Source organism: Thermochaetoides thermophila (assembly GCF_000221225.1).
Source record: "Thermochaetoides thermophila DSM 1495 unplaced genomic scaffold scf7180000011801, whole genome shotgun sequence".
Classification (NCBI taxonomy): domain Eukaryota; kingdom Fungi; phylum Ascomycota; class Sordariomycetes; order Sordariales; family Chaetomiaceae; genus Thermochaetoides; species Thermochaetoides thermophila.
The window spans coordinates 86,438-104,075 of record NW_006383021.1 but is presented as its reverse complement, the minus strand read 5'-3'; the positions used below and the strand labels follow the sequence as shown (position 1 = coordinate 104,075).

The 17,638-nt window shown below is 47.0% G+C and overlaps 2 protein-coding genes across 2 annotated transcripts; one reads left to right on the top strand and one right to left on the bottom strand.

Moving 5' to 3' along the window:
- Positions 1 to 6,014: 6,014 nt before the first annotated feature.
- CTHT_0000290 (uncharacterized protein) lies at positions 6,015 to 8,816 on the top strand (the record flags this gene model as incomplete). Its single annotated transcript, XM_006690521.1, has 3 exons — positions 6,015 to 7,497; positions 8,182 to 8,434; positions 8,765 to 8,816. 3 exons carry the CDS (start codon positions 6,015 to 6,017, stop codon positions 8,814 to 8,816), a joined length of 1,788 nt encoding a protein of 595 aa, XP_006690584.1.
- Positions 8,817 to 12,271: 3,455 nt separating this feature from the next.
- CTHT_0000280 (uncharacterized protein) lies at positions 12,272 to 12,803 on the bottom strand (the record flags this gene model as incomplete). The annotated part of the gene is made up of 2 exons (XM_006690520.1): positions 12,272 to 12,624; positions 12,713 to 12,803. 2 exons carry the CDS (start codon positions 12,801 to 12,803, stop codon positions 12,272 to 12,274), a joined length of 444 nt encoding a protein of 147 aa, XP_006690583.1.
- Positions 12,804 to 17,638: the final 4,835 nt, after the last annotated feature.

Here is a 17,638-nt window from a genome sequence, read left to right as displayed (position 1 = left end):
AGCAAGATCAAAATCGGATCGATGTTGGATGAGAAAGGCGTATGATCGGAGGAAGCCTAAGGCTGCCTTTTTGAGGTCGCTTCGTAGTGGCTCTGGGATCGGAGATTCGTGAGATAATAGGTAAAACGACCAGAATGCATGAGAGAGGAGGTACTTTGGTAACGGCTTGATAAAAACTCGGTCATAATACCAAACCAAGTGTAATCCTGGCTTCTCCGTAATCACAATCTCGCGGCCTCTTGCAAGCTGGTGGGTAAGTGACGAGATGTGGGAGCTATCCTGCTTGGCAACCAACCATAAGTATGGAGCCAGCTGTTCAAGGTCTCTCGCCACTAGCTCTTCCTTAAGATAGCCACCGATGGTTCTACCATCCAAGGGGATTCTTGGCTCTCCCGGCAAGTAGTCTTTATCCCGTCTCGGGAATGTCGATTGTCGAGCTGGTGTAGCAGTTCTTCTAGCCACCTTCACCCCATTCTCAATCACTACTTCTAAACTATGGCAAAGCTGTTGCTCGAGACGGAAAGGTGGTTGATTCATCGACGCTCAGCGAGAGGGAACGATGTACGTCAGGCGTCCTGTTGAGGATGTGCGATTTCGTGGTCTATTAGGGATGTAGAAGCGACTTAACCCAGTTGAAGAATACAATGTAGTGATAATTAGAGGTGTCCAGAGGTTTTAGTGCCTGCTACGTGGCGCAGTGACTTGCTTCGAAATCAACAGGCCACCAAAGGGGACCTGGTGGGTCGCTGCTCGCTTGTGACCTTGACGAGATATTCGACTTGTAAGTCGGATTTGTCAACTTCCTAATACACCAAAAAAGTACAGCTTCAGCCCTGAAAAAGGCAAAACTACTTCTGTGCCATGAAATAGCATGAAACTCCGTGAAAATTAGTTCTTTGTCGTGTTGACCTGTTTATCATGGTGTGTTGTTGTTATGGCTACTGTCTTGGCATGGACCCGCACAGTCGAGTTTCGCGCGATCATATACTTGATGAACGTAAGAACCCTGCCTACCTAGCCGCTGAAGAGATTACAAACTTCTGTGTAAATAGGCATAGGGTGTGTCTGCCTCCCTGTAGGAAAGTGGGTATCTACACTAAATATATAGTGTGTAGTGTCCTTTTTAAACCGTGACATTTTCGTTGTGCAGGTGCCTACTGAAGAGAGAGCAAATATAGGGCACCATATACATCGGAGCCGGAATCGGAATCCAGCATCATTTTATTGAGCATGCTTGCCAAACAGACTATCCTTCAACATCCCAAGGTCATGCATATATATCTCATAGAGTTCAGAGTCATTTCTGTTGACCTGGGGTAGGCACTCTACAGACACCATGCAGGAGGAGCTTAGCGAAGTCACGATATTCATTGGAAGGAAGATACACTCAACCGTTTAGTTTGGTCCATCTTGATTTTCACTGTCTTTATGGTAACGGTTGCGTTCCCCGGTCGTTGATGAACCTAATGGGTGGTATGTCCTTCATCTATTATATATATGGGTATTTAGACTACGAATACAGTGAGGCAGCCTACGAGTTGCCAGAAGACTCGGCATGAGCCAGCTACAAAGCCGCAAATCTTGCCTCATGGCTTCCCGAACTTTGCCTATCTCTAATCCATCTGGGCATGTAATGTAACCATGTGGAGTACTAACCTGGCTTTACTGTCTACAGCAACCGCCAACCCGCCTTAAGCGCCGGGTCGGCGGCTATGCAGGAGCAGTTGGACCTAGATGCTAAGCCAGTCGCATTCGCGCGGTTGTTCAGCATAAGAACTCGAATCAGGCCCCGCATACCTGGCCAAGATATTATTAGCTGCGCCCTCATTTCACTCTTTCATTATCCATTCTCACCAAGTTGCAGCCTTCGGTTCCCCGATCGGCAAGTAATTCAAGATCACACTCCCTTGTCAGCTGTGTTACCAACTCTTGGAACCTTACTACCATTCTGGCCGGATCGATCGCTGAAAACTGATAGCAAAAGACTTTTTTTGGGTGACCTAAGCGTACAACGATCTTGTGAAACATTATTCCAGACGACCCTTCTCATCGTGGGAGAAGAACAAAGTCCTTAAAAATGCCAGAATTATTGTTTCATGTTGTCATTATTCTGTTCATCTGTTTCTCCATTCGTTTGGACAAAGCTTCGTTTGGAAATTTTTTCGTGGTATTTCTTGGGGCGTTCATGGCCTCCCAATTACAGTCACATTCAATATGGAGCAAGATTGTCGTCCTAGCTCTCATCACTCTGGCAGTCTTTATGTCACCTATTCCATCACTCGTGTCATATTATGTCAGAAAAAAGCTCTTGGAGCCTGATCTTGACAGCTCCACGTCGGCACTCAGCAACATCAATCCTATCAAATTCTTGCATCAGCCTGAAAACCCAGAGCTAGAGTAAGGGGCTTCAAAGCTTTATCTTGAAAGATTTCGAGGGCATGCTAACAAGTCCATTCATAGCATCGTAGCGGTACATGGGTTAGGATCTTCTGTGGAAAGAACTTGGACACATGAACCATCCGGAAAACTCTGGTTACGGGACTTTCTTCCAAACGATTTTCCCAAGGCGCGCATTATGACTTACCGTCACAATTCCACTTGGCAATCGCGAGCCTTAAACAAGACTCTGGTTGACCACGGAAGACAACTTCTTGACAGCCTTGTGAGAGTTAGAAGAAGTAGTGAGGTGAGTCAACTCCAGTTCCTCAGTGTTCCAAACAAATTTAACAGTCAAGAACTAACCAGTGCGCTAAAATAAAAGGAACGGGGCCGTCCTCTCATCCTTATTGGGCACAATTTCGGTGGGCTCATAATTGAGCAGGTAAGCAAATATTGACACCCCTATTTATCTAACTTAAAAGAGCAAAAAATTAATCTCACTGCGGTTTTGATAGGCACTGGTCCTCGCCAAAGGACCTACCGCGCAGCCCGATACAAAAGCAAGATATGAAAGTCTCGCGAACTGCGTTGCTGGAGTAGTCTTCCTTGGAACCCCACATGCAGGTTCGCATTATTCACTACTCGGAAAGCTGTACTGTCTATTTGCCTACTGGGACGGCGCAAGCCCTCTTCTTTTTCGTTACTTAGATCCCGGGGCTGCAGAAACGGAAAAACTTGAGGACGAGTTCAGGAAATATTATCCCGGAGTCTCATTCGATTTTTACGAAACAAGGCCTAATGTTGTTTTCGGGGTGCAAGTTGAGATGGTAAGAACCGTGGAAGTTTGGGCATTGCGTAACTTGAAATATTGCTAATTTCCCTATCTCTCCAGGTTGTTAATAAGAGCTCAGCGACCCGTCGTGGAGAGGATTCTGCTCCGTTGGATACAGATCATTTCGGTCTGAATAAGTATGATAGTTCACATGATGCGAGCTATCTCGCTGTCACAAGCAAGATAGCTGACATGGTGGAATCATGGATTGGTTCGTCGTGGCATTAATCCCTCTACTCGTCCTGAACAGTGTTTTTGCTGATGATTATCCCCCCTCCAGCCAAAACCCAAAAGATAAACGACTCTTTAGGTTAGTAAGACTTCCAAGTCCGGCAACCTACACGTTTTTTGAATTCATCCTGTTCAAAACATCTGCAATTTTTAGGAACAGCCAGCTGACGAAATTTTAGACGCTGATGATATTGACTTCCTGAGGAATCTTCAGCCATACGACTTCGAATCCATTATGCGCAAACGTCGACAGAATCTTGTTCCCGGGACCTGTAAATGGATATTGGATCAACCAGCATTCCAGAAATGGAGTGCCGAGACTCGGTAGTATTCTTTGGCTATTTGGGAAACCAGGTTCAGGGAAGACGTACATCTCTCAGGTCAGTGATCATATTTCCATACAAAAAGGGCGATACAATCCTCGCATAGAAGCCTACTACGAATACGCTAACATTATCTCGTGGCTATGTGACCATTTCAGCCAGAACAAGCAAAACAACGTCATGTATTTTTTCTTTGACGCGAAAGACTTCCGAGTTGGATCTCTTCAAAATTTCTATCATACAATCTTACATCAGCTGCTTCTTCGAGTTCGAAGATCAATGCCAAAGTTGAAAACAAAATGCTTCAATTTAGCGCGCAAAAGCCTTGCTAATGAACCCACCGAAGACGGGTATATCGAGGCACTACGACAAGTTCTTGGGCTTGTTCAACCCAGCTACCTCATCGTCGATGCGCTGGATGAATGTAGAGAACAAGACTCCGATGCACTCAAAGGATATGAGAGCAAAGAGCATGATCTCACAACTCTGCAAGAATGGTTAATAACAATCGCTGGGTTTGACGTGAAAATCATCATCACGGCTCGCTTAGTAAAACACATAGAGAATTTAGTTGATAACAAGCATCATTTCCGACTCGACTTGAGCGATGTGGTGGACAACCTCGATGCGGACATTGAGAAAGTTCATTTATCATCGCATCAATAGGAAAAACTCTGGGTTTCCATCGCATATGCCACGAGTCGTGAAGGAACTGAAAATTCGTTCAAGTGTGAGTGACATCCACAATGTTTACAAATGTTTCCTTTCTCATCTGCGCAATCTGCCCTTGTACTCCCATATATCGACAGTGGATGGGCCGATATCAGTCCTGCTAACTGCCTCTACCACGCCAGGGTATGATTTTATATGCCCATCTCATGTTGGACATACTTGAATCCACAGCCGGCACTGAGGAAGAATTACTGGGTAGAATGGATGAGATACCCAGTGCTCTTACTTCTCTTTATTCCGACCGGCTCAGGAAGATCAAGGACAAGGAGTTTGCTAAATGTATGCTCCGCTGGCTGGTCCAAGCGAGACGTCCACTGACAGTCGATGCCCTCCGTGCGGTTGAGATAATTGACAGGACAGTGTGGCCCAGATATGTCTCCCAGCGCAGCTCACAACTACGAGCCACGCGAACGACTAAACAAAAGAGCCGCTTCACTTTTGACGATCGGAATCCACCAAAATCACTTGGCACAGACAACACTGGAGGAGATATGTTTCTTCAAAAATAAAAAGACTTGATGCCTCTTATTGAGATCCTCGACGATAATTCAGCCCTCTTGGTTCATACAACAATGTCAGAATTCCTCCTTGGCATGGGAGCCATCGAAGGAGAAACTTGCCCTGAACAGTTCAGAGTCTATGAGGATAGCAGCCATGGGCGCATTACTTTAACATGCGTCACACTCTTGTGTTGGACCTCAAGTCCTGTGTTTAGCCAGTGGAAATCGGATGTTCAAGGCTTCCTCGAAAACAGGCTTCTCCATGACTATGCTGTCTTGGAGTGGCCATATCACTGTCAGAAAGCAGAAGACACCATCTTGGATAATGAGGCTGAAAAGATTGTTGTTCTTGATTTCTTGCTCTCACCAAGTACGTTCTCCAAGTGGGTGGAGGAACGAGCAAGTCTGGATGGTTTTTTTATGGTTCTATTTGGGTTGGATCGCATGTCTGCGTTTGGTCCCCCGCCATTACATGTTGCTTTCTTCTTCAACCTCTGGGGTGTTGCTCAAGAACTCTTGACTCTGAGCGACATAGATATAAATGCCTCCGACGCCACCGGCAGTACTGCGTTACATGTTGCTTCAAGTCGGTGCAATGAGCATGTGCTGCGAGATCTGATAGACTGGGGAGCAGACGTGGACATTGCTGATGCGATGGGTCTAACTCCTCTTCATAAAGCAGTTCAGAGCGCCAACCACCCAGCAGTCAAGGAACTGCTTACAGCCGATACCCGTGGATCCTCCCTTTTTACCCGCAGCAAACATCAATTATATACTCCATTGCATTTAGCATGTGACTTGGGTTGCAGTCGCTGTGTTGAACTTATACTTCAGCATAGGGCAAGCTATTGGATTCTCAACATCCTGTCTCTCGAAGACCCTCCAAAATCACCACTTTCTCTCGCTGCATCGCGAGGTCATAAAGAGGTCGTTCAAGAATTTACCAGTCAACATTTACGGCTGCCGATCATTATCAAAGCGGTCTACGACGCTGCAACATGTGGTCATCTAACCATCATGGAGCATTTGTTCCATACTGTTGCTGCCATTATTGGGCACCAAGCGGATCATGATTCTTACATCATCGATGTGGCACATAACGCGCTATACACGGCTACGGTACATGGTCACCTCGATATTGTCCGGTTCTTGATACGAATATTGCGCAACAAGGACATCAACTCCCACTTAGGCTTTCAACCTGTCAAGAAGCACACGCTAAGTGGGTTTCTCCAGGCCGCAGTTGTCTCTCCAGTCAATAGTCTTGAACTTGTTGATGCGCTTTTAGAATACGGAGTGGAATGTGATGCTCAAGATGAGGACAACAGGACTGCTCTCCATGCGGTTCTTGACACACACACTTCTCCCGAATACATCTGCCATCCAGCTAACACACTTTTGGTGATTGACAAGCTGATCCAAACTGGGGTCCCGTTGGATTCAAAGGATAAACACGGCAGAACTGCTCTCCACATGGCGGTGGAAGCTTCCAATGGCCCCGCTGTGGGAGCTCTCCTTGATGCGGGTGCACGGCCAGAGGGACAGGTTTTACATATCGCTGTTCAAAAGGGAGACGCTTCATTGGTGCGACTCTTGCTCAATTCGAGAAACATTTCTCAGGTCGATCTGTCTGAGGGTGACTGTGACATGAACACGCCACTCCATATTGCTGCGTCCAAGGGTTTCGATGAGATAGTCTCCCTTTTACTTGCTGCAGGAGCTTCGACAAAGTGTCTGAACAGAAACAACCACACCACTTACTCAGCAGCTGTGGAAGCCAAAAAAGAAGCTACGGCTTCTCTACTCTGGCATGCCGACCCCAGCCCTTACAGCGAGCTCGAATATTGCCTGATCAATCTCGACCACTCATATATGAATGCTTATAAAACCGGCGGGAGATCGTTGCTCCATATTGCAGCTCTACTCGGGCAAGTCGACGTGCTAGAACGGTTGTTGAAAGCTGGAGATGATGTCAATATCACAGATGACTCTGGCAGGACTGCTCTTCACTACGCTGCGCAAACAGGAAACTCGGAAATAGCTCAGGTGCTTATCCGAAACGGAGCGGATGTCAACTTGGAGGACACTTCTGGGCTGAAGCCACTCGCTCTCGCCATCAAAGGAGGGAAAAATGACGTGGTACGAACATTGCTTACCGCCGGCGCGGAATTGCACGACTACAAGATTCCCACTTCATTCGATAAGTTTTATTGTTTTACAACTGCTGTTCATGCTGCGGCTCTTTTGGGATCTCTCCAGACTGTTCGACTCCTTCTCGAGGAACCCCATGCTAAAGAGTTGATTCTTGCACGAAACACTTGTCTGCAGACCCCGATCCACCTGGCAATCGAAAGGGGAAATATTGAAATTCTACGGGAATTCTTGAGTCATCCAGAGGGATTAATCGCCATGGAGATGGTGGACAAGCATAATAGATCTGCTCTTTCCCTGGCAATCGAATGCAATTGGTTGGAGATTGCAGATCATCTGGTCGATTTGGGTGCGTCCGTTTACCGCACCGGTCAAGGAGTAAAATGGGACAAAGGCAAGTTTATATTCGTCCCAAAAGACTGGGATGTACGGATAGGGAAATCAACGTTGTCAAAGGTTAATGATCTCTGGGTTCACCATGCCCTGGCAACGAGTTTAGAATTATTTCTTCCAAATATGCCCATCATTCAAGCTATCAGATCAGGTCATATTCAGCTCGCTAGGACGCTTCTTCGCAAGCTACCTGATCAACTTGAATTAGCCTTGAATAAATGGTACGAGGCTGTTCTTTCTTGGCCACATTTCGACAACGATGTAAATGAGACCGGGCAGGCTTGGTGGGACCCTGTTATCCACCACGCCTTGAAAAAGCTTCATGCGATCGTCGAGCGAGACACTTCTAGAGAATCAACATGGATTCCGGATCCTTCCAGGTGGGCTACTGTTGAAGATCGGCAAGCACTGCATGCAGGAGTCCTATCAATACTTCGAACAGTTGGCGATTGGCCACTGAAAAGCCTGCGGTCTGCTATTTCCAATGGCAAGTCTGATGTTGTTGAGTTTCTTCTTGTGGAATTCCCCGAACTGCACCAAATCCTACATAAATATAGCATCACGAGCCGATATGAACCAGGAAGGCTAGAAGCTTGCGAAGATAAATCGCCTAACCTTGTTACAGAGATCTTGAATGCAGTTAAGGAGGGTTATAGCGACATTATACGGCTACTTGTTGGGGCAGACATAAGGGTCAACCTCGAGGATCAAAATTGCCGAACTACATCGCTTCACGAGGCAGCAGAAAACGGTCGGGCCGAAATTGTCAAGATCCTTCTTGAAAATCGTGATAATAACGCTGAGCCAGACCTCGTGCGCACCAGCGATGGCCGCACACCACTGCACCTGGCCGCCATGAATGGTGATGTTGCCACAACACGGATACTAATTTCGTACGTGAAATGTCTGGACCCAGTGGATCCTGATTATCGTACACCACTACATCTTGCTTGCTTAAACGGGCATAATAAAGTGGTTAATATGTTGATCGATGCGGGCGCAGATCTGGAGTGCCTTGACAATGAAGGTACCTCGCCTTTGCATTTGGCACAATACTTTAGTGAGGACACGAAAACAAAAATGGAGAAAAAAGCTGGGAAGAAGAGGAGAACGGCGATTATTTCTGAAAATCTGGGAGGAAGAACGGACGAGACATCGTCTTGGTGTGGGCATCAATCGAGCTGAGGCCTGGAGTACCTGTATTAGCTAATCACTTGCCCCAGCCATGTGCGCAACCTCATGGTTATGCCTGACAGTGGCGAGAATAAAGCCTAGTATCTCGGCAAGTCGAAAACAATGATGAGCATTCGCCCGATCCAGAACAGACGCAAATAGGAGGAGAGTTCTGCAAGAACGAGCATACACAACCGGTTGCTGCGGCCGGCAGTAGCCATATGGCGAAGAAGCTGAAGCAGGACTCAAGCACAATACCAAGGCCAACGCCATTGCAATACCCCCATGAAACGAGTCATATCACGGATTAAAGCAAGACGTTGACAAGTCGTTTGACTCACCTCAGTGCTAACTCTCCACGTAATGGTTTGGTCCAGTAGGGGGGTGAGGATCATAGATCCCCAGGACTGAGAGGAGGAACAGGAGCAGGACTGAGAGGAGGAACAGGAGAAGGACAGAGATAGGAGAAAGACCCATTGCACAGAATTTTCCTTGGAGGGAGAAGAGGTGTTGGCTCTGTTAGTGTCAAGCTGCGTAGATGCTGTGTCCATGGTTGATGACCAAGTAGTCGGTAGAAGGTTTAGAATCCTCTTGATTGATGATGATACAGTGATATATCTCAACGTTTGATTGGCAAGAATGACAATATAGCAGACAACGCAAGCACTCGGAGAAGCTGTCAGGAAGTTGAACTAATGAAAATTTGACATTGGATCGATATCTTGTAAACTTCAATATTCAAGCCCAATATCTGAAGTGTTGGGAGGCTGCTGAGTTGTGGCTGTGCAGCTGTTAGTGAGGGCCTTATCTGTCAGGAACGGTACTATTCTTTGGGGTAACACTGCAGCTACACGGCCTGTGCTAAGTATTATCTGTATCATTAACCTATCCTGAAGCATGGTCGGAGCAGTTTTCTCCCTAGACCGGCTGAGCAAAGGATCTTGATTACTCTCTAATGGAGTCACATGCCGAGATACCCATGAGAAGATGCTGCTTCTTAGCCAGCCACACCATGGCCTTCTTGGGTTCAAACGGTCAAAGTTCAAAGCCCTAAATAAAGTGCGCCTGTCTACTCTCAGGCTGACTGGTAACTTTGCATTTCTTCAATTGAGTTATGACGAGTTGAAGAATTCGAATCGAACAAAAATTTAGAAAGGTCAGGAAGTTCCCAGAAAGCGACCACAGCATAGAAGATCAGACTAATCACGCTCCAATACTGACCCACGAGCTGACACTTAGTTGTGCAAGCATTGGGGTCTTCAGAATCCTCTACCGAAGACTTCATTACATGCTACAAGCGCTCCATACCCCGGATCCATGAAAAGAAGCACCATTACTGCAAAGGATAATATCATGTCCATAGTCATAATCCACAGAACAACCCATGCGACCAGCAGCTACAAGCACTTCAGCATGGTCTTCCCACAGCGGATCATCCTCTCTTTGGGGATGGCTTCATCTCGCTGAACACAATGAGCACTGAATAGTGGAAATAGACCGAGCAAATAATGAGTGGTATTTCGAGTACAGTAGCGCTCATAAGGTCACCAGAGCCCGTTGAAAAGGTGATTGAAGTAGGTCTGTGTCAGGTCTAGGTCTAGATGTTTCACGGGGGGTCCTAAATACGTTAAAATTTGGATAGCTACAAATATCATGCGATATTTGATGATTAGCTCTCGAAACCCACACCCCATGCGGGCTCATAGCCATGGGCATAAATTAGGCTGTTGCCTTGAATAATTATCCTTTATCCACCCTCACTTCCTTCTCTCCTAGTCCCTTCGAAACCACAGAACCGGAGAATGATGCTCTGCTATGTTTATGGGGACCTTCTAGCTAATCAGACTCGCAAAATAGCAAGCGAGCTGTTTCCCCCCTCCTACCCACCCACACAAACAAATAATCATTGATATAATTCTAGATTTTTGCTTTGTTTCCCCTGTTCCACTACTACAACTTCTTCATCAAGCAACCAGGGTGAAGTTGTTCATGATTCCATTTTCAACCAAGAGCGAGAAGGACACTACCCGACGCATCAACACCGGTTTGACAGGGTGCCTTACAAGTACAATTTCCATGGAAGGTGGAAGATAAAACATGTTCGAGTTGTTCTTTCAGGATACTCCTTCCATATCCTCTAGTGAGCGTCACAGGAAACAACATGGTCAACCTGCTTGGTGCCTGGCACAGCAACGCGATGTGATAATTGCAGCATGATCACACTAGGAGTCCTTGAGCTTTATGCTCAGAATAACTGGGAAATGCTCGGAGATTGTAGTTTGTTTCAAAAATTTTCGCTAAGAGGTTTTGATGAACTTTGCCGGTTGGATCTATAGCTCTGAACTATGGTGTGAACGCTAGCGATTTCCCTCTCGGTTTTCCGTCCTAAATGTATGGACTTCCTTGCTATGACTGCTTGGCGTGGAATGAAGGCGGCTGACAACCAACCCCAGGCGCCATATGGTACTCTCCAAACATATCAGCCCCTCCGCTTGGGCATGAAGGGTCTGCGAGTATAGGGTCAGAGGAGAGCTTGAACTGGGCACAGCAACAAACTGAGTACTGCAAGCTTTCTCATCCTGCTTGTATATCATCTGTGGACTGCCCTAACTTACTGCAACGGGTGACATGGTTTGGTGCAGCCAGGGGTCGACAATGGGTCAAATTGGTTAGATGATAGCCGTTGACGATGTGCCCAAAGCAATAACCGATCAGCAGTGTTGGCCAAATGGACCGAGTGAGTGGCATGCTCCTTCGTGGTCCTGAGCATTAATTCAAACGCCCGTGGAGTTCTTGAAGACCCACCCATTCTTCGAACCGTTTTGTGAAGTCTTAAAGGTGCACTATGAGCCCACTGGACCAGACAACATGAGAGAATTATAGAAAGGACAGATCTGACACTCGTTGAAAGGATGCTTATTTTCAGTACAGATCCGCTTTGAATGGGATAGATTCTTCTATCCTGGTTCTCCCGTTCTCTTGGACGTAAGACTCTGATATCCTCTTGGATTCTCAATTTACGCATTCCACTCCTCTTGGGAACGATGATCTATGCTAGAATATAGATCCTCATCAGTGGCAGAAGAATGTCGGCAAAGCTACTCAGGCATATGTACTGCATCTTGCACGACGAAGCAAGGATATCTCGTATCAACGTATCCAGCATTGGTTGACTTGCATGCTTCTAGTTGAGTCTCGCAGCCATGATATGCGCTCAGCAAGTAAAACAAAAAAAATCATCCTCCACGGTAAAGGTGTATTGACAAATAGGGTTATGGGAACTAGTCAATCTCACTGGGGATCAAGAATCTCTTGGAAAGGCATCGATGGAACCACCCGTAATTACAATTATATGGACATGGCTGCACTGAGAACTTGGATATTTAATGAATTTCGAACTACTGGCCTTCATATACATCAGTGTTATCTGTCACGATGGTTTGAAAGCAAGTTTGTTAGCAAAACTTAGCTGGACTTGAGCCATCAAGGTGCCACCGCCCCCCCCCCCAAAACCCAGTAACTACCTAGGTTTTATTCCCATTTCTCCTTGGAACTCTTTACAAACCCAGCTGGCCCAGCTTCTTCCGAATTACCTGGCTAATGACAGTTGGATCCGGCCGGCTTGCTCCCAAAGCAAGAATATCATCCCTCAGCACCCTTACAAACTTAACCACATCCTCACCATCCCCCTCGACCTTCAAACCGCCTTTGACGAGCGCCTCCTTGAGCGCCACATAATCCTCATCCGAGACACCTCCACCAAGAACAATAGCACGAGGCACGCGGCGCTCGGTAGTCGGTTTGTCCACGTTACTTCCTATACCAGAGGACGGAGCAACCTCCAGGTTGCCCGAGAGAATCTCAGTAAATTCAGTGCTGGCACTCTCCAGAGAGAGGCACATGTGGACCACTGGAGACAGCTGGTGAGCACGGGTTGCTGACTGGAAGGAAAATCACAAGAAAAGAGAGCTCATGAATGAGTTAGGGAAGGGACGCACGGTCGTATTCAGGGAGCAGCAGCTCCTTGATCTGCTTGGCAACTTCTGGGTTGGCACCAAGACTGGCAACTGGAATGGAGGTGGACGCCATTTTGGAGCGTTTGGTTGTGAAGGCTGTGATTTGGTGGATGGATGGGAAGATTTTGCGTTGATCTTGCCTTGATAGCTTAGTGGATATGGTTGCAGAACGAACTAGCAAGTTTCGAGCAAGTGTTGATGCTCTGCTGGTCAAAACTGAAAGAAGTGTCGACGCGAGCCCCCTATTTATCCCTGCAGCGCTCATGGAAACAACGTAGATTGGAGCCTTACAGTTTGAAATATTTCTAGATTGTATGCAGATGTGTGGCTGACAAAACTGCTTCAACACGCAACACCGTTGGAGAAGCCGTTGCTACCTCCGGATAACTGCTTAGCCCCGGCGGGAGCTCCAGATTTGTAACCGTCACATACATCGCTGTCGACATAAAAAGAACTGCAAACGGGTGCCAAAGAAACTTCTCGGCACCCTATGATATCATTATTATCATTCGTTAGCGATATTGAGTGGCTGTTAGAAAGCGTGGCTTTTTGTGCCGAGACTCACTACGCCGGTTTGGTGGGTATGGACGCTACGGTAGGGCGGGCTGACCCAACAAGGAGGCAGAGTTACACCGAGTCCGAGACTCCGAGTGAGATGAGGGGCTGCCGAAGGTGGGGGACTCCGTCCCAAAGTTCCAGTTCTGCGGCTCAGAATCTCGGTTCGGTTGTCTCTACGAAGTCCGAGGCTGTCCACAATACCGGCGATTATGCCGGTGGTTTTTTCTGGTCCGGAGGTGTGACCAAGCGTAGGCATATTCCTATTTTTTGAGACTGCCCCTGAACGGAGTGTCCAGCACAGGGTACCATGAGCAGGCTTTTAGTTTGCACAGTGACCATATCTAGCTACGAGCGAGGAGCAACTTACAACGCTTGCCTGTACGTACATAAAAACCATGGAAACTTCCCGCTTCTTTCTTTTAGTGATAACTAGCACAGATACCTATGTAACAGCCTTTATCAATGGAGGGATAATGCATAGGGAAATAATCACTTCTGTTAGAATGGGCATCATTAATGAGATGGTGTCATTTCTTCCCAAAATGGTTCTGGATGCGTAAGTAGCAGTTCGCACACCTGCTTGGTGTTAAATCACCTCTTATCTTCCAAACGTTGATCTCGAGGACAAAAACCGATAAGAGTCATTGGTGTACATTAGGTTCTAATGAATATCCTCCACATATCATCCTCCTACGGTATAGATACAAGGCGGTTGAGGGTCAGAAGCATTCATTGAGTTCCACCTCCATGATAGAGATGCCAGAAAAACTTCAAACCAATCCTCCCTAACCTCTCCTTAATGACGAAAAAGCTCTGGGCATTGTGCACAATAATGCCGAGACCAAAAGCAGTTCTGGTCTTAAGCTGTCTGCATGCATGCCCAAAGACATTTCTGCCTAGCTGCACTTGTGTGGCTGTGCGATGACACAGCGTCCACCGTAAGTTCCACTCTGCTAAGCAACAACCTTTGTACTTATTAAAAGCACTTGGGATCGCCCATTCGAGGACTGAATGCTGCCACCAACTTGTCATGCCACACCACCATGCATCCACAAGAACACATACCACCATTTGTATACGAGCCGCTTTCAGGGAGGACTATCCGTCTCCTCCACCTCGATCCGAACGAGTCGTTCGACGCTCCCTTGACTGGGCGACTGGAGCCTTATACCATTCGTGAACTCAGCGAGGACGAAGCTTTTTACAAAATAGCTGATCGCCAGGAAATGTACACGTGCTTTTCATACGTATGGGGAAGCAGTGAAAAGCCATGCACGCTTTACCTCCGCGTCCCTGACGCCGCAGGGTCGAACCAGCTTCAAAGCAATCCTATTACTGCTTCTCTCGACTCGTTGCTCCGCCGTTACCGGTCGATTATGAGCCGCCAATTGCAGCAGGACTCATGCACGAACACACACGAGGATAATTCTATTATCGATACCAATAGCATGATTGTTTGGGCAGATGCAATTTGCATCAACCAGGCTGATCCTATTGAACAGGCCCACCAGGTAGCCATGATGCATGATATCTACTTGCTGGCGAAGCAAGTGATTGTTGATCTTGGAGAAGAGGATTCAACGGTTGCTCCAGCTTTGGACCTGATGGCCAAATATTGGCGCAAGATGATCTGGGGGGGTGTAGTCAGGGAATCAAAGTATCACGGTGTTGAGGAGCGAATACTTTCACCTCATGAAGCAGCTTCACTGTATCGGCTCCCCATTACAGTGGACGAAGGCGTGAAAGAGAAATGGAAAAAAGTAAATCTACCGGAACCTGAAGATCCCGTCTGGAACTGCGTCGAACAGTTCTGGTTAAGACCTTGGTTCACCCGGGCTTGGATTATTCAGGAGTTTGTCCTTGCTAAAAGTATTGTCTGGATTTGTGGGATGAGAAATGTGGAATACAATGATCTTTTAGGCTCCACTCTTGGATACTTTGATGAAGACGGTGTCGAAGTCACAATATTACTCGACACACTCGATCCCAAAAGATACAAGGCTAGGGCCATTCTGCGACATTTTTGCAATTTGTGCCGGACACGTTTAACTCTTTCTCGACTGAGGGAAGATTTCCATGGAAGCATGGAGGATATAAATTCTTCAACACCTTTTCCGGAAAAAAAGTGGCCGTGGTGGAACCGGATTACCTTGATCCACCTACTTGATGCATCCATGTTGGCGCAGTCAACCAAGAGAAGGGACAAATACTTTGCTTTGGCAAGACTCGCTCTTGATGTTGATCTTCAATTTGAGGAAGATGTCCAACCAGACTATCTCTGCCCGGTAAGCAAAGTGATAATCGCATTCGGCAAAACTCTGTGGCGAAACTTTGGGGGAGAAGGAGCTGAGTCATTACAAGGCCTCTTGGGTCACGTAGGTCTCGCAGTTGGACTAACGCCGGGTGTCCCATCATGGATTCGCGACTTCAGCAGATCATTTGACATCGGGCCTGCTTTGGAAAGAGAAATCGCGGCCAAGTTCAACAATAGAGACCCGTTCATGTATTACGATGCTGCCTCTGGTACCTTGTTCCACTTTACCTTATCACCAGGGCTTCAGCATATGGTTACTCTCCGGGGGAGGCTTGTGGATGTCCTAGCATACGAACCTTACCCAGTGACATCCATTTATCAGCGGTGGCTACCCGATGGGGCAGTTGAGATTTGGAAACCTATGCCTGTTGAGTTTGCTCAGGCTCTAGAACAACTCGCTCAACATATACGGTCCACGATTATGGTGTCTGGTTGTCTCGGCTTAGATACGGACTTGAAATCCGTATCTGACCAACTAGACAGCTCATTCTTTGAAGCCCTGTCCTATGGATCAGAACACATACAGCGAAGGTTCCAAGACACAACTGAGTTAGCTGAAGTCCTTTTGGACACTTACGAACTTGCGGTCCAAAGGCGCGCCCTCTCTACGGTTGAGGGTACTGACATGGACGAATCAATAAAACTACTCTTGTCCAGGCTGCTGCTCCCATTCTCTTCTCCAAGAAAGCTCACCAGAACACGACGGAACCGGATCACAAATGTTCCAGCTTGCTTTGAACGGGGAGATGAGATATGGATCATCAACGGTGTCAATGTTCCACTCCTTCTTCGCAAAAGCACGGAGTATCCTGGATGTTACCAACTAGTAGGGCATTGCTATCTCCAGGGGATGATGCGAGGAGAAGCGCTGCAGATGGGACTAGAGGTTCAACAGGTGACTTTGGTTTGAGGTGTTAAGTTGGAAACACTGAGGAAGTAGGCGTTCCCAAATAAACTGCCAATTAGATCTAATCTCAACCCGCGTTTCCAAGATCTTGGCTCTCAATGCTTACGGGGTCCTAAGCAGCCGGGCCGTTCCCCAGCTTTACCCAAATTTTCGGCACCGGATCTGTCAGAAAAGAATCAAGGCGTCACTTGGTTCCCGCTGATGCGCGAAAACTATATGAGAAGCGCTATATCTTCTCATCAAATCTGGCAAGAAATGATATCTCCAACTTGAAACCTGTTTAACTGCCGTTCCTCACAGCCTTCTCCGAGGAAATAATCCGCTGGCCTGTACTAAGTATTACCGCTTCTGCTTGACACAATTGTTCTGGAAAACCGGCCAAAAATTTGGAATTACAAAACCGAGGCAGAAACTAAAACATGGAGATCGGATGAGTTGCAATCAAAGAGTTTGAAACACTAGGGAACGCACCACAGCATGCCACAGCCACTCTCAGCTGGTGAGATCGGGTTACACAATTAGGTACCAGGCATTCCCCTAGAGCACAGCAGGTGGAATTGGAGATAAGAAGGCAATCAAGTTTTGAACCGGTTGTGCTCACGGAGTGCTGGGTTGACGAACGAAACGCACCGGGAAATGAGTAGCGGGAAACTGAGCCGCCGTAGCCTTTGCTGATCTGATGATCAACAAATGATATTCAAATGATCTACTGTCTAGTAAAACTCTATTGCCTGTAATATGAGCATCCAAGCCAAAATCCAAAACATCTCGCATACCACTTCGATTAGACTACAATCTGGAGGAAGCCGTGTTATTGTATCTACGGAGAATGATAGTTTTCGGTGTTTTGTGGCTTATGTAAGCTGCTGATTTCTACGGGGTTCGGTATATATGGTTTGCCTCCATCAGCTGCGAAACGTTGTCGAACACTCTGTGTTCTTTTCTGATGTCGTCGAGCAGTTGACCTAGATGAAGGTGCTCAAATTCCAACAATGCGGATGAAATCCCGAGCCAAGAGGAGGTATCCTGTTTCTTGGCCCAAGTGGACAGGACGGTATTGCAAGGAGCGGCACGGCAGATGAGAAGGGGTTTCCTGTCACACGCTTCCCTTGATCAGAAGGCCTTAAGA